This window comes from Aplosporella prunicola, assembly GCF_010093885.1.
Source record: "Aplosporella prunicola CBS 121167 unplaced genomic scaffold K452scaffold_24, whole genome shotgun sequence".
In the NCBI taxonomy this organism is placed as follows: domain Eukaryota; kingdom Fungi; phylum Ascomycota; class Dothideomycetes; order Botryosphaeriales; family Aplosporellaceae; genus Aplosporella; species Aplosporella prunicola.
This window is the reverse complement of record NW_022983552.1, coordinates 41,646-60,456: the sequence shown is the minus strand read 5'-3', so window position 1 is coordinate 60,456 and position 18,811 is coordinate 41,646. Positions and strand designations below refer to the sequence as shown.

The 18,811-nt window shown below is 49.1% G+C and overlaps 6 protein-coding genes and 1 pseudogene across 7 annotated transcripts; 2 read left to right on the top strand and 5 right to left on the bottom strand.

Annotated features, from left to right (window-relative positions):
- Positions 1-30: 30 nt before the first annotated feature.
- Positions 31-2,130, bottom strand: K452DRAFT_290792 (uncharacterized protein). Its single transcript, XM_033541055.1, has one exon. It carries the CDS (start codon positions 1,989-1,991, stop codon positions 336-338), a length of 1,656 nt encoding a protein of 551 aa, XP_033393920.1. The 5' UTR covers positions 1,992-2,130; the 3' UTR covers positions 31-335.
- A 933-nt stretch (positions 2,131-3,063) lies between these two features.
- K452DRAFT_338823 lies at positions 3,064-5,519 on the bottom strand (annotated as a pseudogene; the record flags this gene model as incomplete). Its single annotated transcript has 5 exons — positions 3,064-3,862; positions 3,926-4,327; positions 4,439-4,916; positions 4,964-5,413; positions 5,467-5,519. Coding segments are annotated over 5 exons (2,182 nt in total), but the record flags the coding sequence as incomplete, so codon positions are not given.
- Positions 5,520-6,339: 820 nt separating this feature from the next.
- K452DRAFT_361296 (uncharacterized protein) lies at positions 6,340-7,704 on the bottom strand (the record flags this gene model as incomplete). The annotated part of the gene is made up of 2 exons (XM_033546409.1): positions 6,340-7,105; positions 7,205-7,704. 2 exons carry the CDS (start codon positions 7,702-7,704, stop codon positions 6,340-6,342), a joined length of 1,266 nt encoding a protein of 421 aa, XP_033393919.1.
- A 1,378-nt stretch (positions 7,705-9,082) lies between these two features.
- K452DRAFT_197411 (uncharacterized protein) lies at positions 9,083-9,868 on the top strand (the record flags this gene model as incomplete). The annotated part of the gene is made up of 1 exon (XM_033535975.1): positions 9,083-9,868. A coding segment is annotated over one exon (786 nt), but the record flags the coding sequence as incomplete, so codon positions are not given.
- Positions 9,869-12,301: 2,433 nt separating this feature from the next.
- On the bottom strand, positions 12,302-14,512 carry K452DRAFT_328789 (glycoside hydrolase family 18 protein; the record flags this gene model as incomplete). Its single annotated transcript, XM_033545007.1, has 7 exons — positions 12,302-12,321; positions 12,435-12,548; positions 12,597-12,854; positions 12,913-12,948; positions 13,045-13,113; positions 13,163-13,370; positions 13,415-14,512. 7 exons carry the CDS (start codon positions 14,510-14,512, stop codon positions 12,302-12,304), a joined length of 1,803 nt encoding a protein of 600 aa, XP_033393917.1.
- Positions 14,513-15,469: 957 nt separating this feature from the next.
- Positions 15,470-17,230, top strand: K452DRAFT_311572 (uncharacterized protein; the record flags this gene model as incomplete). Its single annotated transcript, XM_033543439.1, has 4 exons — positions 15,470-15,644; positions 15,711-16,301; positions 16,393-16,731; positions 16,800-17,230. 4 exons carry the CDS (start codon positions 15,470-15,472, stop codon positions 17,228-17,230), a joined length of 1,536 nt encoding a protein of 511 aa, XP_033393916.1.
- Positions 17,231-17,472: 242 nt separating this feature from the next.
- On the bottom strand, positions 17,473-18,306 carry K452DRAFT_301168 (uncharacterized protein; the record flags this gene model as incomplete). The annotated part of the gene is made up of 1 exon (XM_033542415.1): positions 17,473-18,306. One exon carries the CDS (start codon positions 18,304-18,306, stop codon positions 17,473-17,475), a length of 834 nt encoding a protein of 277 aa, XP_033393915.1.
- Between the last annotated feature and the right edge of the window lie 505 nt (positions 18,307-18,811).

The following is an 18,811-nucleotide window of genomic DNA, read 5'->3' as shown; positions in this document are numbered from 1 at the left end:
AGACGCCATCGATGAACAACGAACGGATGAATGAATACCTGAATGAATAATCATAATAAATAAAGTAATCAAAACAAATAAAAAACAAACTAGAAAGCCCTTAGAGGCCGGATTCTTTCAACTCGACATCTCCTCTCCATGTGAGCCTGGATCAATTATTTCTTTCCAATGCCCGTCATCTTCTCTTTCCATAACTCTCATGTCTTCGTCTTTTGATGTGCGAGGAAGAAAACTGTTGGACATGTACCATCTACCATAAAAAATTAAGCGACAGCTACCCGGAAGACGGCAGCAACCAAAAACCAATCTACCGCGGCGTCCACCATACTCCTCCCTCACAAATCCAGCTCAATCCTCCCCACGCCTCTCGAAACACAACTCAGCATTTCGCCCTTCTTTTCGTTCTCCGAAAGCGCCGTCCCGCGATGCTCCACCCTCCCCGCAACGACCCTGACCTTGCACGTCCCGCAATTGCCCGCCTCGCACGACGACGGCACGTCCAGCCCCGCGTCGCGCAGTACGTCCAGCAGCACCTCACTAGACGGCACGCTCAAGCATTTTCCGGACCTCTTCAAGCCGACTTCGAAGGGGTCGCCGGTCAGCGTCGTCGTAAAGGCCTCGAAATGCAGGTTTGAGGACGGGAAGCTGAGCATTTTGGCCGTGTCGGTCACGGCTTGCATCAGGCGTTCCGGGCCGCAGCAGTAGATGTGCGTCTCCGAGGTCTGAGCACCGAGCAGCTTGCCGATGTCGAGGCGCTGGCTGTCGGCTTTGCTGTAGATCTTCAGGTTGGCGCCGAGCGGATCCAGATACCGGCGGAAAGGGACGTCTGCTGCGGAGCGGACGCAGAGATGCAACTCCCATGGCGTACTCTGGTCTTTGAGCTTCTGTGCTGCAGCAATGAAGGCCGTGATGCCAATGCCGCCGGCAATCATGACGTGTTTTGCGGCGCTGGTCTCGAACGGAAAACTCTCTGTAACTTTCCCGATGGTGAGGCTGTCTCCCTCTTCGACATTGTCGTGGAGATACGTGGACCCGCCGCGACTGGATTCTTCGAGAGCAACGCCCAGTTCCAGCCTGGAGGGGCTGCCCGCGACGATTGAGTACGAGCGGATGAGGTTTCCCAGCTTAACCCGCACATGGGAGCCTGGAAGGACGTCTTGCTCGCTACGAGCACTGTCAACGGCTTCAAAAACGAACGACATGATGCGAGAGGTTTCCTTTCGCTTGATGACCACACTATACTCAGCCCAAGTCTCAAGAGCGTCTTCTGCCCCGCCTTTGAGCCGATGCTCCTCGCTTTCCATCTTCTTCGCGAGGCGGTTGGCGAACAGGTTCCGCGCTTCCTCTCCCAGCTCTTTCAGTGCCACGAGCTCGCGCATCGCTTCCTGGTTGGACTTTTCGCGATGCATATACTGCTGGACAGCGAAAACGGTCCATTTCGGATTGGGCCGCTCAACGAGACGCATGGCATCGCCTTGCTGGACAAACCCCTCTCGAAGAACGCGATAGTACCAGCCCATCCTGCTGGACTCTTGGCTAAGCCGGCTCATGTTCTCGTGCTGGAAGCGGTGGTTGAGCTTGTAGCACGGCGCGCGCGGAAGGCTGACCTGAAGCAAGACGTTGTTGTCACCAACGGCAACGACATCGCCGATGCAGATGTTGCGCTCGTTGGCGACGACGCCGACAAAATTCTCCCCGAACCCGCCTTCTTTGAAGAACGGCGCGCTCTGGGGCAGCTCGGCGGCCCGGTCAGCATAGTGCCGCCTGCAGTACTGCATTACTGCCTTGTCGGGGCCGCCGTGCCGCTCGAACTCTTGCTCGTCGTCTTGCACCCCGTGTTTGCTGATGAAGACGCGTCCCTGCCGTATCGTCTTATTGATCGCGCTCTTAATCTCCGTGCCGGGGATGCTTTTAATCTTACCGGTCCTGACGCGGATGAGTGTCTCGCTCGTAAAGGGCGTCTCGAAAGCCGCTGAGTTTAGAATAGCCATTGCCGAGGATGTTGAAGGCTGGCGATGATGAAGTCGATGATCACTAAAAAGATGATGAGGCAGATGGCAAGTTGAGAAAGAAGATGATGGATGAGACAAGAAGTTCAGATAGGCGTGGCGCTAGGGAACTTTATAGAGGCTGACTCTCCATCCGAATCGAGATAAGAGTCAGTGCGATTCCTTTCCTTCCCTCTGACTCCCTGGCTCTCGTGGCCGTGAAGCAAAACCGACCCCGCAAAGCTAGCATAGCCGGACCAATCACATCGCATCCATTTCGCTGACAAGTATTGCCCCCCACCAACTCGGTGATAGCGGCATCCTCTTGTAGGCCCGCGCCTTCACCACCGTTATCACCGAAGTTGGATGTCCGACGGTCCAAAAAATTCTTATTTCCCTCTTTTATTATTATATTCTAGTTTTTTCTTCATAAAGTTTTTATAAAAAAAAGGTAGATTATAGTAATACAATATGGACGTCCGAGGCACTGAGACAGCTGCGCGCTTAATAGAGTACGTTGATATTAGTAATCAGGAAGTTAATACGGGTAAAAGGACGTCTAAAGCAGAGGTAAAGCCGTCTAGTATAAGTAAGGTACCCCTATGTCTATTTATTACTCTTAACGTCCGTTATCGCGAACCGAGATCTACTGTATAGAGAAATAGAAGACATTATAAGTAGTCTCTGTAAGTACTTCTTACCTAACTCCTAGCCCGAGTTCTAGGTATAGATAAAAAGGTCTTAGATTATATATAGACTATATATCTTATCTAGGTCTTATCTTCTACTCCGTATAAGTATTGCTATCTCGCTTTATAGTAAATCTCGATTAATAGTAACGGGCATTAAGTCTTCTAAGAAAAGCCTATATAAGAGTTAGTACTATAGTATACGTAATAGCTAATCCTTATTCTATTTCTTATTCTCTACTTCTTTAGCTTCTTTCTCTAGTTTCTCTATATATTGCTCTACTCCTCTTCTATACTGTAAACGGGGAATCAGTATTAAAAAGAAATGAAATTTATTTTAAAAGAAGAATAATTTATAGAGGGAAAACTTTCGATAGCCTTTTATACTACTCCCTATCGACGACCTCAATGCCCCACCTACGTTGCCCGCTACTATTAACGAACCAATCGAGCTTAGCCTTAACATCTTTCTCGCCTCTTGTCCCCTCTGGCCCCCTTTCCCTTACGAGCTGTAGGAGCTTATCGCTGCCGACTACTAAAACAAGGACGTCCGCAATGCAATCGATACTGTTCCTGTTCAATTTGCGTAAATAACGGCTCTGCAGTGCGGCGACGACTATGGTCGTGACGATCAGCCATGCGAGAACTGATATGCTCAGCCACACGGCCACGGCATTCATTTTGAGCAGCTCGATTGGTGTCTCCACCGTGACAATGGCAGTGCGGTTGGTGTGCGAGACCGGCGCGTGCGAACCCGCATCAGCGCTGATCGAGTCTGGACCACTTGAAAACTCCTCCCCAATGTCTGTCGGCAGGGTGGTGTTGATAATCTGATAGGCCCATGATCCGACATCGTCATTGTGTGTTGCGGTGGTAGAGCTGGAAGATAAATTGCCGCTGACAAAGTGCTGGAAGAACGTTGAAAGTGCCGTCTGTGCATAGCGCTCCAGTAGAGCTGGATCCAGCAAAGCTTGTGGGTCCTTTCCTGCAAGGCAGTACATAGCGTATGTCATGAAATCGAGATTGAGGCCTTGGGTTCGGTCGCGAAAATTGAATGTGTTGTCGTTGAGGTCTTCTGATCCCCAGCCCATAGGGTAGTTAACTTCTGTAACGCCGATTGGAATACCGCCTAGCACGTTGAGATGTGCGGCCTCGATTAGAGCATACTGGAACAAAATGCCGTAACTAGTTAAAGACAGTCAGTCGGACATGCTCACAGAATACCTTGCAATTTAATGCTTCGCTTACCTAACTGTGATGTTGCTCTTCAATGCCCCATGCCCGCTGGAGTTTTCGATTAATTCATTGATAGATCGATGCCATGCGAAAACTTCAGCCCATGCTTCTCCTGCGTTTTGTAGCTCGTCCTCTATTGAATATGATTGGACGCGGCCTGACCAACGATCCACTGTTACGTGGGCAGAAGCTTTCTCAATGACTGGAATGCAGTGTAAAGCGACCACTTTAGGAACATCATCGTAGATCCAAATATCCCGATCGCCTTTAACTTGTGAGCTTTCATGGCCGTAGAACCACTTAGTCGAGAGATTTAGCGGGGCCGCTACCCAATCGAAAGTGTGCTGCTCCCCAATTTGTGGTGACCAGTAACCGAGCACCATATTAGCAGCCGTATCATTTGTGCTACCATTACTGCAACATGTGGGTTACTGCGGAATCGCAAGGAAAGACGTGTTGAAAAATTGGCAGCCCCACCAGTTGTCTGATGAGGAGTCGCCGAGTCGGTAGCTATCTCCAGAATACTGCGGGTTGATATCGGCGTTCCACTTGGGGTCGCTCATATTGTAGGGAGTTAGCCATGATGATACATTGTCGAGTCCTTCGTACGGGTTGCATTCAAGGCGAGCGCGAATTGCAGGCGTGTACAGAGAAACGTTCATAGTGGGCATGACGGAGGAACCTGCCGAGTTTTCTGTGATGCTGGCGTTTTGCAGCTCTGAGAGGTCAACAGGCACGAAACTCCAGCCTTCTCGACTCCACGGTGGCTGTGGACCGTTAAGTGACAGTTGAATAGTAGCAGTGTACAGCCAATTTGTGGCCAGGTTAGAATAAAGGTTGCTTATGGCATCCGACGCCTCGGTTCTACCACGATGGGGATCATAGGAGACTGGTAGCACCCAAAGCATAGGAACAGTACGCAACTCAAGATTCCGTACTACTTCCATGCTCTGCAACATGCTACCTTCTCCACTCTCGAAGAGTGCGGACATCGCAATGGTTACTGCAAAGTTAAGCATTGAGATAAGTTTGAGGGCTGTAAAAACTTACGAACAGGGGATAATGATGTTCCAATAGTAACTAACGAAAGCAACCAGTGTTTGTTATACACAGCTTTCAAAGCTGCGGCGGCCCAGTAAGTCGTTTGATAAGAGAGAGCCGGTCCTCTTGCAAATGCTGTAGGTTGCTCTACAAGAGCGAGGAATGGTTGAAGCCGACGGAATGTACTATCAATAGCACCCCACCATAAGCTTACGCTTACAGCAAGAAGTACAGGGACGATAGAAATCGGTGCAATTGTCGGAAGCTTGTAGCTGAGGATTGTCACGTTTGTCTGATAAACAAATGCCGACTGATGTAAGAGAGAGCGACAGGCGAAGGAATACAGGATTATAACAGCAACCAAGATGGCTACTTGATAACTTATAAAAACAAGCAGGGTCCGAAAGCGTAGTACTGCTGGAGGAGAACTTGGCTTCTGCGGTACAGGTGCGTGTGGCTCTGCTTGCGGGTCAATATCGATACGTCTGTACCTAAAATACTGGAAGATTTACCATTTAATGCAGTAGTATCTGTCTTGGATTGGTGCAACGCTCCGTGAGTCGTGGAATATCTATATGGGCTTAAGATGTGCTTTAGCTCCTTAGTCGATACCTGAGATGCCGAAAGAAGACCGACAAGTCTCGAGCTACTAGAGACGACCAAATCAGCCGCTCCAGTAACTGTGGCTGGATCGTGCACCAAGTTGAGTTCTCTTTGGCTGTTTTTCGAAAACACAAGTACTGTAATAAGCAGACATGCAGAAATTGCGAAACAAGACGATAAGGAAATTGCGACGCCCTTTGTGACGACAACTCGTTTTTCGACTGCATCGACGCGGCCCAAGGTCTGCTCAGTCGTCGATGAGTTGCGAGGAAAAGAGTATTGTAAAGCTTCGCCCAGGATTCGCTGTCTGATTCGGGTTGTAAGGGCAACGACTCCGTCTTTGGATACAAGCGATGCCACGTTGAAATCGAATTGTGCAGCCAACAGCAAAGCAAGGTCTGAGACATCATCCGGGGTTCGGTACTCTGGAATTGTTAGGTAGCTTGGCCAGTCCGCTGAGAGAACGTTCGTGTCGAACTCCTGCATTCTCAAACGCGTATTGGGGATTTCTGTCCTTTTTCAAGATACTCCTGCTCATCGAAGACCACTCTTGGCTGTACATCAGATGATATGGCTTTTACTTGCAAAAATGCCTGGTAATGGCGTGGCGAGCATATCTGAGCTGATAATTTGGTTGGCGCGCTAGAATTAGTCCACTGGTTTGAGAAGAAAATGAGTTCTCTGCCATTACATACCTTTGAATGGTTTGTTGAGGAATATAAGTGCGGATATTTCAATCCTTTACTAAGAAAGCTTGCTGGTTTTTGCTCCGTAGCATTCGTCTAAAAAGCTGCAGCACGGGTCATAACGCTGGGCTCAGCCTCCATACCGTATGAACGGCCGTCGCCAGACCTTAGGATTAAGGATGCCAAGAGAACGTCTTCGGTGTCATTATAGTATTCCCTGGTAACTGTTCTTGAGCCTAAGTATGAGCTAACCAAGTGCATCGGTTGACATTCAAGCTCAGTGCCCAGGACCAGCGACTCGGCTTGCCACTCTTGAGGGAGCGGAGTGAGAGAGGGGCCAAGAGGTGCATCCCGAATATCAGAGGGCCAGAACGGAAGAACTGTGTAGTTATCCATAATCCAGACTGAAGTCTCTATATCTTGTAAGAGATGGCCAAGAATTCGTAAGTAGGTCTCCCTGCCAATCTCGGGAAGAAGAGGTTCAGTATTGTTGAAATGTAAACGGGAGAACGTAACTGGGTTGGAAACAGTCACGTCTTTTGATTCCAGTAGGGATGCAGAGAGTGGTGAGACTGCAAGAAAGCCGATGATGTTGATCAAAGCCGCGGCGAGTAGGACCAAGCCAGAGCGCCTAATACCGTTCTTCTTCCGGGACAGCCCATCTGCTAGCGCATTCCACCAAGCGCCGGGAGCCTGAAGAATTGTGTGTCTTGCGCGTCCACCTCCAGGCTTGGCCATTCGAGCAAAGGGCTCCGTCCTCTTAACGTCGTCCAAAAGCATGGACGTAAGCTGAACGTAGACTACGGCAAAGGTGGATGGCATAAACCTCGAGCCGAAGAGAATAACAGAGCTTCCATCATCCCTGCCGAGCCCGTTGTGTGCGGCAGAATATTATTGTACGAATGACACGGCTGAGAAGAGCGCAAACATGGTCATGGCAAGGAGCGAAAGGAATGGCCACCGCAAGGTATAAGGCTGCCATTTAGCTGTGCGCAAGGATCCAGAGTGTTCGCTAAAGTTCTCTGAGTTTGTAGGTGGTATGGCAAGGTTTAATACCGGCGAAACCGGAGGACTTGGTGGGAGACTTCCTTCAAACAGTTCTTCGGGGTTGCCTAAAGCATCATTGTGCTGGTTGCTATCACCACCAAGGCTGTTGGGGTCCTCGTTCTCATGCCTGAAAAGCGGGCTCTGCGACCTCTGCGCGTTGAGCCCGGCTAATGAATGCCGTGGGCTGGTCGAAGCTGAGGCCTGGCTGCTCTGCGGATCAGACTTTGGCAGGAGAGATGCTGCCTCCGAAAGGCCTTCGATAATAGGCTCTAGGTAACTGAAATTCGCAGAAAACTCAATTGAATGTGTCGACTCGGCTTCGGCTTCGGCTTGTTGGGAACCACCTTCACCAGGGCTGTCAACGGAATCGCCGTCTGATATTTCCTGGGACAAGCGGTCTTGCTCAGTCTCCATGGTTGTGCAAGGGTGTCGGGCTGTCAATCAATTGAGGAGTTGTGCTGGAGAACCGCTGATTAAAGAAGATTGAGGTGGACCTCTATGCTGTCGAGCTGCCAGAACTATTTGTACCTTTCGCTCAGGGCCGAATACGTTTTGTGATTCCCATCAGGCTGAATTTTCCTGCGAATCTGGTCAGCCTTGAACAGTTTGTGTTTTACTACATTGTGTTTGTGTTTCATTCGGGTTTTGAATGTGCCACGAGCCTACCGGCTGATGACTTGCATCATGTCGGCCTCGCAATCGATAGGATGGGAATGACACGATGGATGCCCCAGCCTTGTACCTGGTTATAAATAGATTCAAGAGCCCATTTCTTGCCTTTATTTTCTGATTTCTGCATCAGCTCAGCCTCACTTGAATACTTATCTTTAGTCTAGATCTGTGAAGGGCTGTCGTGTATCTTAGCAAGGCGGAAGTCTTCCGGTGACGTCCCTAATAAGAGATAGCCTATAGGCCATGTACTCTCAGACGGTTACTCTTAAATCTGATATGACGTAACTATTCGGTGAAAACGGAGATCCTAAGAAAGGTTTGTAATGCCCATAGACAGCATCAGGACGAGTAGGTACGGAAGGGGACTCACGTTCATGATAACATCTGTCATCGCGAACCGAGATCCACCGTGTAGCGAGACAGGGGATGATATAAGCAGTCCCTACAGATGACTCCTTCTCTAGCTCTAAGCCCGACCTTACCCTACCGACCGAAGACATCGCGACATAATACGACGTGGTTACCGCGAACCGAGACTAACCGCCTAGCGAGACGGGGGCGATATGAGCAGTCCCTATAGAGTACTCCTTACCTAACTTATAGCCCACGATGGCAGCTTAGGCGGTCTTAGAGCCGCATCTGGATACACATTTCAGCTAGAAAACGGACATAAACTTGGTCTGAACTGGGCTCTTCCCAGCGTAAACCGACCTTACGAAACGAGCTTTCTACTGGATATGTACTGTTAGACGGTTAATCCCCTGAACCTGGTATGACGTCTGTGAAAATAAAATTCTGGAGGAAGGTTTGTGATGTCGAAAAACAGCCTCGGGACGAGCAAGTACGGAAGGGGACCCGTGTCTGCACCATCCCGGATGCGCCACTATGTATACTACCGACATATTAGGTTTTGCTTCTGGCAGCCGGCTCTCCACATCAGAAGCCGGCTTGTGATAAATAGCATTTTGAGACTTTAATAACTCTCCACCTCAGACACTGCACTTTACGTTTCCATAAATTAGAATTTCGCAGAATGCAACTCACACGCTCTTTCAGGGCAGTTGTCCTACTCACATGTCTTTACGTCTTCCCCTCGACCGCGGCAAACACCACCGCCGACCTCTCGGACCTCATAGACGCGAACCACATCCTCGACTACCACGAGGTTGTCAACGGCTTCGGGCACATCTCTCTGCGCAACCCTGATGATCCCACCACATTCTACATGACAGGCGTCCTGCCGCCCGCGCTCATGCGCAGCGTCAATGACCTCGCGCTCTTCACCGTCGGCGATGCGGTTCCCGTCTCCGGGAGCACAGGCAACGCAGCGTCAAACTACCACGAGCGTTTCATCCACGCTAGCATCCTGGCCGCGTATCCGGGCGTCAACTCGGTCATCCATTCGCACGCGCTGCCGCTTGTCGCCAGGGGCAATACTGCGGATCCGCTGCGGCCCATGATCAACCTTGCCGCGTTCCTCGGGAACGGCGTTCCCGTCTACGACCCGGAGGACTTTTACCCACCCGGTGCTCAGCGCCTTTTGCTCGTCAACAGCGAGTATCTCGGCGATGCACTTGCTGCTACGTTTAGCGGTAATGGGACCAGTGTAGCCAACGGGACAGCCAATGTTCCCCCAATCTCTGTCGTGCTGCAACGCGCGCACGGCTTCACGTGCTGGGGCACCACCGTCCACCAGGCCGTGTTTAAAGCCATCTACACGCTATACAACGAGCAGATCCAAGAGACTGCGGAAGTGATTGTCGCGAGCGAGGGAGGGCCCGACCCAGAGTTTCTAAGCCCATCGGAGATAGTGGACAGCCAGCCCCTATCTGAAGGAGGGGAAGGAAAGGAGTGGCCGCTGTGGAAGGCTCAGGTTGATGCGAGCCCGTTGTATCATAATAATTTAAATTAGCCTTAGTTCGACTTGGATTGTGTCTTGGATGCTAGGGGTTCTAATATCCAAGTTAGCTCTAGCCTTTTTATTATGTGAAAATACATTCAAGTAGCTAATAAAGCTTTCTTGTAGGTAATAATAGCCTTCTACCTACGAGCTAGCCCCTGCCCTTTGCAGGATAATTTCGGCCCACCCGCAGATATAATAGCGCGCTCGACACAGCCCTCCTTAATAAAAAAGGGAAGGTTAAAGTACGCTTTTGGATATTTGTTTTCGTCCCCTTCTGTCCAGCTCCAACCTGTTAAAGCGCCACACCCTTTCTCCTCAGAGTGTAGCTTGCTGCCGCCATCACTAGCCCAATTTTCGATGTTGTAGATCTCAAACAGCCAGCCCCACCCCTCGTCCCAAAAAGCGCAGTCGGCTTCAGGGGCAGGAGGAGTTACCGGCGGAGAGGGAGGCAGTGGCGGTGGTGGGGGCTCTTGAGGTGGAGGTGGAGGGTCGGAAGTATTCCAGTCTTCATTGCTGCTTTGTGAGTCGGAGCAGCCGTTGCCTTGGTAGTAACACCAATCCTCGTCGCTATTTCCACAGCCGAGATAAAGGAAGGCACTGGCGTCTAAGAAGCTGCCTCCGCTTAACTGGCGGGGACTAAGCATCTTCCTCTGCTGAATAACCTGTTCGCCCACATCGATGAAACTAGGTTCGATGCGATTCACCATACCACGCCTTTTTCGGGTTGGCACGTTGGCAGGTCCATTATAGCTGGGGTAGTTATTGCAAGAATACCACTGGTTATCCTCCTTGCGGTCAAATGCGCCCGAAAGTCCGTGCCTGTTCCACTTGCCGGTTACGGGATCGTATATTTTTTTACCTGGTGACGGGAATTGACAGTAGGCACTGTTGGTCATGGTTGTAACATGTGATGTGACGCGACCATTTGCTCGGTCCGTTAAGTAGTCCACGGTCTTCTTGAACAGCTTGTTATCCCACCATGGATCGTAAGATCTCTGGCCGGCGTCTACAACAGCGGAATTAACAAGCAAGAATGCGTTTCCGTAAGGTTTAGCGCAGATGTTTCGCGACGTGTCGGCGCCCAGGAAGTGGTCATCGTCTGAGTTGCCTGTCGGGGCGTTGGTGAAAGTGACTTTGTATCTTAGTCCTGGACGCGGTCTTCCACCTCCGGCCTTCCTATAGAACTTGGCAAGTGCCTGACCGTGGTCACCATTCTCTTCTCGTGGAATCAGACGCAGAACCGATTGTTCGTCCCATTTGCGAAGGTTCGGGCGGCGATTAGGGTTTCCCGAGCCCCAAGGATATTCCTCCACTTCGCAATCTATGAGGCCCCAGCCATCGAATGCTTCCATCTTGTTATTTTGAATACGGCCTTTTGCAGGTTGGCCGCCGGCTTGCCATTTCCCTTCGTACCATGGCTTAGTGGGATGGAGTTTAGATCCACTACTATATGTCAATATGTCGGTCTTACTGCGCGACATTATTGCTGAACGCGCATTGGCGCAGACATTAGGCCACCGGTTAAAATCGCAGACGAATGTTGTGTCGTATGCGGAGCTGGGATTATTCGATGGCGGTTTCGGAGCGGGGCATGCTGGATTCGATGCTCGTCTTCCAAGCTTGTCGAACTTGCCCTTTGCACAACATTTGGAAGAAAGCTCTGCTTCATCTTTTGCGCTATTAAGGTCTTCGTCAAGAGCTCCTTGGCAACTCGTAATTAAGTCTGGTGCATCCTCGTAGGAGATATCACACCGTACCTGCAGCGAGACAGGGTCGAATACAGGTACGTTACCATTAGAGCAAAGTCCTGTATCCGTCTTGACGTCTGGCTGACATACATTTTCTTTAGATCCAGGTTGAGGTTCGTCCGGAGGTGGTGGAAACGGCGGTGGGTCAGGGTCGCTGGGATCGATAAAGTCACCGTGTGTCCCGCCATTAGGTGAACAATGTAGACAAGGCTTGTCACAAAAGACGCGACATTTATGTCCACAGTTGGCTGTACAGGCTGGGCCGGGTTCCCCGTTATGGAGTTTAACGGACATTGGGACTTTTTCGCTGACGAGGGGTATGGTTCTAGGCGTGGAGTATGACCATGGCCAAGGGGGCGGCGTAATGGTCCTGGTAACAGGCGGGTGCGATACACCAGATTTCTTCTTCGGGTTTGGGTCATTGATAATAGTGAAAGGGGGAGGCAGAATGCTCGGGGTGAGCCACAAGATGGTGGCATTGCTGTCGTTTCCAATATTATGGTTCCAGAAAGGGATCTCGGTTGTAATAACGGGTGGGACTTTAAGCGTCGTGGTTTCAATTATCCGTTGAACAGACTTGCTGGTACTGGTGTGGCCATTTTTATCCGTCGTCGTGATAGTCTCCGTCCACGCAACCTCAAGAGATGTAGTGTATGGTGGAAACGTGATTGTGGTCGTTGTGGAGAGTCTAAACGGAGGCAATATAAGCTGGCAAGGAGGCTTACAGGATATTGTGGGATCCGTTTGTGTGTAGAGTTCTGGAGCTACGTAGAGCACCCCAGCCTCATCGCAAGTTCCTGGTGGACAGCCGCTTCCTTCACTGAAAGCCTGGAGGTCAACTGCCCAGTCGATGGTGCCGCCAAAGTTAAGGTTCGCCCATCTTCCTCTCCGCGCTGCCTTATTATCTTCTGACATATATGCTACCCACTCGGTCCCTTACTTGAGCATTAGTGGGTAGTTCTTAAAGAACCCGGATGACGTACCTTCATAGACAAGTAAATCAGTCATGGTACTCTCATCAAACCAGTGTTTGATTTTGCCTCCATCGCGAATAATGCGATTTATCTCGGCGTTAGATATGTAGCCAGCGGCACCCGTGCATATTCCCGGTTTTGCCTTTGACTCAGGCCCTATATATGTGCACATTGGGCCACTGCAATTCGGGTCTGTCATCTTGAAAGACCTTCCGTAGCTCGAAACGCCAACTAAAATCTTTTTACTAGGGACTCCTGCCTTGGTAACTGGACGTTTGTGTAGTTAGTTTAAGGAGCTAGTAGATGTTAGTACAGAGTAACTTACTCATAGAGAGTGCTAGCATTGTGTCAGTTATGTTAACTAGCCTTTACGTTAGTAACGCCTTGTTAACAGTTGGAGGTTGCCGACAGGCGTAATCGTTGTAACAAGTTTTGACTGTATAAAGAGTTACCTTACCATGGCTGCGTAAACAATTACCAGCGGGACATCCATCATCTGACCATTTGTTTTCGTAGTCCCATTGCCCTAGGGTGAATTAGCGGCGTTAAGTCTAAAAGCATACCTTTTAACTCACCGTGGAGGTCGTAGGTCATGTAAACAATATAATCCAAAACCTCTGCCATTTTGTCGATTGGAAAGGCTTTCAGGTACCAGTAAGAAGCAGGAGCAGCGATAGATAGAGTTTTACCCTTCGGAAGCTTTTTTCGTATTACCTTAAGCATCTCTAGGTAGTTCTCTCCATCACTAGATAGGCCAGCCGGAATGCCGGGTATATCTGGAGCCTTTTCTCATTATTAGAAGTATTTTTCAAGAGGAAGAGACTTACACCTGGATACTCCCAATCAAAGTCCACACCATCTAGCATATACTTATTCACTAGTCTAACGACACTATCAGTAAAAGTTTCCCGATACTTAGGACTGACCGCCTGCCGCAGCAAGTTATATGTATCTGGACTGGTCGAGACCCCCCATCCGCCGAAAGAGATAATACGCTTGGTTCCGGAGCCGAGGGCAACAAAATCGGCAAACTGATTATATGTGTCATTGACTCCGACAGATAAGTTTTGGTATACGATGCCGAAGGCCCAGTGAATGTGTGTATAGGTGCTGTCGAGCTCCCAGATAGACCGCACTGGCATTTGCATACACGGGCGATCCATGTTCCAAGTCTCGTAGTAGCCTACCGATATTGGTCTTTCTGGCGCCATTTCATTGTTGATAATGTCCATGCCACAGTTCTGAACGCATCCGTTGGTTCCAGGCGGTCCTGTTCCTGGGTTTCCAAAATCTCCTTGAGTCGGCTTGCAAAAATCGCTAGAGATGCCGCATTGCCCCCAAATATTACAACATGCGTTGAGAGGGCATGGGCTTAAGTCACCAAATGAAATTTTACTTCCTGGTGGTGGCGGCTTCGTCCCGAGTTTGGTCGGCCCGCAGACTGCGCCCTTTACAGGCGCGGGCATCGGAGCGTTGCCGTTGCTCAGGCATATTTTCAGGCCCTTTGGTAGACCCTTGGTGCAGTTGTTGAATCCCCATGTCTTGACCCTGTTTAGGTTGTCGATGTCGGTAGCCTTCAGCCCATTTCTCGCTGCGATGGAAGCACATGTGTCGTCTTTCTGGACAACATATGTTGCACATCCTCCATTCTTCAATGGCTTTGGACGAATATCTGGCAATGTGCCCTCAGAGCAGCATATGCGCTGATATGGTTGTAATGCAGAACAGAGATTGGAAGCTTTGTTGTATTTGTTGAAGTCTTGAGCGGATATACCACACTTCGTTGCCAGTGAACCGCATGTGTCATCGGCATGAACTGTCTTCGTAGTACAATCGGAGCTGGCGAAAAGAAAGGAAGTCCAAGATGGGAGAGCTGCAACCTCAATCGCCACCAGAGCAATACATAGTGCGAAGAGTAGGTGCATTGCTCGAGCTGAAGATGCATAAATGTTGGGTTTGTGGCTGCAGGTTCAGACCTTAGCCGGGTATGCAGACTATTTAGGAAAGAATTTTCCAATAGAAACACAAGGGTATTCATATATATTTTTTTAGGTTAGGTTTGAGCAAGTGTTACCATCTCCGTGAGGCGCTCGTTAGGCTTTGGCTTCGGTGTCTAGGGACCTCTGTAAAGGGAAAAGTGATGTGCCCGTCCTTTCTTTTGTTAGTGCCACTCGTCAGCTGTTCCTACAGCTCAAATCAGAAGGCTTGCGGTGTCACGTAGCATTTTCGTGTTACTTTGTCCGGTCTCCACAAGGGATTCAAGGGATTCTTGGAATCCTCGTTAATAGCTCCCTTCCATTTTCAATGTTAGCTTTTGATACGACGTGTGGCCATATACATTACATATAACTATATTAACTTCAACGTTTCCGTCGCACTTAAAGGGGGAATGTACTCTGCCGGTACCTACATTTATCCGCTTTTATTCGATCATGTCCTCTAACTATCACCCGGTGCCTATGCTCCTATCATTCACAATTGTCTTCTTGTTGCTTAACCTGGTGTCTCAGGGCTCGTTAGATGCCAATACAGAGAACATCCACGGTGTGCTCGCTACATTCTTTTCCAAAGGGCAGCTGATCATAGAGTTGTTCCCACCCCTATCTTTTCTACTCGCTATGCAAACTTCTGGGATGGTTTTGGTCTATCTAAGCTTTGGTAGTCGGCTGATCACTGCCTTTGCTCTCATCCGATCATTTTCGCCCTTATCCCGTCAAATGCCTTTGAATTCCTGGTTGATTTTCTGTGTTACCTGTACCTTGGTCGCATTCTGTCTTCATTGCTGCTTCCTATTTAATTCCTTAGTCTCGAGTCCGCTTACCACATCCTCAGGCATAGCATCATGTGTCCTCTCATTAGTTGCACTCACTTTGCCGCGTGATATGTCTAGGGCTGGGCTGATAAAGGAACTCTTTAGCATTCCTGAAGCTTCAGTGGTACTTGCAAGCGCCCTAGGTGCCAATATCGTCGATTTAATCACCTGTTATTCCATGCTCTTAGTTTGCAGAATCATCTCGGCCTCCAAGCGTCATAGAGAACAATACTACACATTAATTGGTAAGCAACAGGCATTAGATTCTGGCTTGCAAAAGAGGTCGGAGATAAAATACTAATATTCAGTAGGGCATTGCTCTATTGCTCTACATCTCGTACTTGTCATCCTTCGCGCTGTGATTTTACCACCTTTACTGTTGTCTCTTATCTACGGCCTAATCTTCCCAACATCTGAAGTATCTGCCGGTGGTAACTACAACCTTGTTTTTCTTGCTCCTTCGTACCGAAGATTTCTCAGTCCAGCAAAATGGTCTTCTGGTTCCAGACCTGATTTTTTTCATGGATCATTTCAACTTCACACGCTAATCCCTTACACTCCGCTATCTCTATACATGCCGCGAGCTGGTTTCCTCTGGACGGACAACCTTATATGGAGGGAAGAGTTCGGTGTCTTTGGCTCCACTCCTGGCCTAGACTTGTTGCAGAGCAGCTTAGAAAACGAACCTCACCGGGCATTTTTTGCTGATCCTATTGGCCGCCGCCATCCATGGGTACTTCAATTAGCTTCAGTTCCGGTCGAATCAGACGCGACTCAGCAAGCCTATAAACGCAGCGGCAGCTCTCTTGTGTCCGAGGACGCAGTTTTCCTTCGCAGTCGAGTCACCGGAAGATTTTTAGGCGTTGTGCAAGGGAAGCCTTCTATTGTCGACAGTGAAATGGGTAAGACACACGACGTAGACGGCTCGTTTTTACGCTTTCAAGTAGGGTGAGTAATTATTTTCTATTGTCAAATTTTGTGTTCTCTTTTCAGTGTACCTTCCCCTATCCCGCGAACACGATCTTATTCATATTTGTTATATTGGTGGAAATGAACGTATCAGACTGACATTTCCGCAACTCTCTAGAACCTACCCTGATTCTTCCATTAACACCACTTGGGTTCTATACTATGACCAACATCATGATTCGGGGCTGAGTCTATATAACCCTTCGCAAAACTGCTATCTGGCCACCAGCTTCCGCACCTACATTGATTACGATGGTTATGCATCCAAGAACGACACAGTACAGCATGTAATTAATCGCGTGTTGGAAGCGACTTGTACACGCGGAGCGAGCGAGCAAGCTTCTACTTTCTGGGTCATCGAAGGTATGGATGAAAGAGAAGACAGGGAATGTGTACCAGCGGCGCATTGTACTTATCTAACATGAATGTAGGTAACCCACAGAATCTCGACTATAACGGCTTCCCGCCACTACGCCGTGGCTTTGCTCTTCTTAGGGCTCTTTCGGACCTGCGGAGATGGCGGAGAAAGTATACCATGTTATTGGAGCTTCCCGACCCTTTCAAATCCCAGAGGCAACACGCTCATGAATATCAGCTAGCGATTCCACTTGTCGAGGAAGCCGTCCTGAGTTTCTTTCTGTTCCTTCATGCTTATTGGTGTTTGTGTCGCCGGCGGAAGTGGAGATGGATCACGTTGAGAAGTGACGATGGAGAAAGGCTAAGAACAAACATCTTTGTTTTTGTTGTCCCAGTTTGGGTACATGTTGGTGCTTACTGGCTCTTCAAATTGAACAGGACGTATAGCGGACAGTTTATGGTGGTACTTGCTATGTCGGGGATAAAGTTGCTTCTTTTTAGTTAAGACCGGTGCTGTCGTATTTTTACATATACCAAATCTTTTTTCTTTTTGGGGAAGAGAAGGATGATGGGTGTATGTTTTAGCTCCGGGTCTCTGACCATAATGTCTCTCGGCCATGACCCCGCGCAATTAAGTTTAGTCCAAGCATTAAAGATAGCCCAATACTATTTATTGACGTGGCTTCGATGCTACAAAATATTCGATCACGGACCGGCTCAATTTTCCGTAATAGTGTCCTAGTTCCTCTAATTTTTGAAAATGTCCCTCATCCATACATCCAAGTCTTCTAGGTCTGGTTTGTGGAGCGTCTCATACCACTGAAGCAACTCGACAACATTGTCAAACACTTCGGTACCATACTGACCCATGTCTGCCACGTACCGCCATGCCCAGCCCTTGCGTTCGTCATCCCTAGAACGACAAAAAAGAATATAGCAAGTGGTCTCGGGCCCGCTGCCCGACTCCCAGCCCGCCATAACATCCCACTCTTCGAGCTGCTCGGCGATATCCTCGGGATCCACCAGGCGGTCCTCTACCTCACCCTCTTCCTCGCCTAAGCCATCCCAAAATCGAATCTGCTGGCCTTCCTCGCGGTACTGTGGCCAGCCGTGGCCCACAAGGCTGTCGACAACACCCATGAGGCTCCAGAAGTCCTGAGGAAATTCCAACTCTGCATCTTCTCCTGTCTCGTCTTGATACTCGGTCGTTGTATCTTGGAGGCCATTCATGATCCCGCGTTTATACACTTCACGCTGTTCTGCCCGTGTCTCTCCATCCTCGCCAATGCGTACACCATCCAGCTCGAAAGCGCGTACCAACTGTGTCCATTTTGTGAAAACATCGGCGGGTGTATCGATGCAGAGTGATTGCGGCAGCCTCTCTGGGCGAGAGAAGCACAGAAGGCGGTATAGAAATCTCTGACGTGCTTCGGAAATCTGCTCGAGGCTTTTCGCCGTGTTTTGTCCCGCTGACTCGGCGTGTTCTACAAATCTTGTAAAGGCACGCCTGTTGTGCTGCTCAACTTCTTGGCGGTAGCGGTCTATGGCTGAAATTATTTCGACTTCCGTTGGATATTGCATCTTGTTTTGATTCGGGATGTAAATGAGAGGCAGAACGCTAATTTGTAAAAAGATGCTGGCTTCCAAGACGTGGAGAATACTGTAGATTCCATAAGCAATAAGAGGTTTTAAGTAATGTAGCGGCATCAAGGGAGCCCAAAAAAAGGAGGTAGAAGTAACGTTGAACAGAAGATGACTTCATCGGTGCAAGGGGCTGAGGGGTGTTCCAAAATGTTACACGGACAGCAAATATCGATGCGAGGGACGCTTTATGTTTCTGGAAATGGGAAGAGAAAACCAGGTGAAGGCAAATTGGCAACCGATAAAACATCCCTAAAGGTAGCCTTTTTTCGAAATTAGATATATTTCAGTATGTAGTAACATTTTTAGTAAAGGTATATGCATACATTTACGTCATATTCAACCTATTAAATTACCTAAAGTCTAGGAGCTTTAACGTCGGTTACCGTGAAGCAATATTTATCGTGAAGCGAGATAGTAATACTTGTACGGAGTAGAAGAGACC

Coding starts and splice junctions, on each gene's coding strand:
- K452DRAFT_290792 (XM_033541055.1), bottom strand. CDS start 1,991: ATGGCTATTCTAAACTCAGCGGCTTTCGAGACGCCCTTTACGAGCGAG.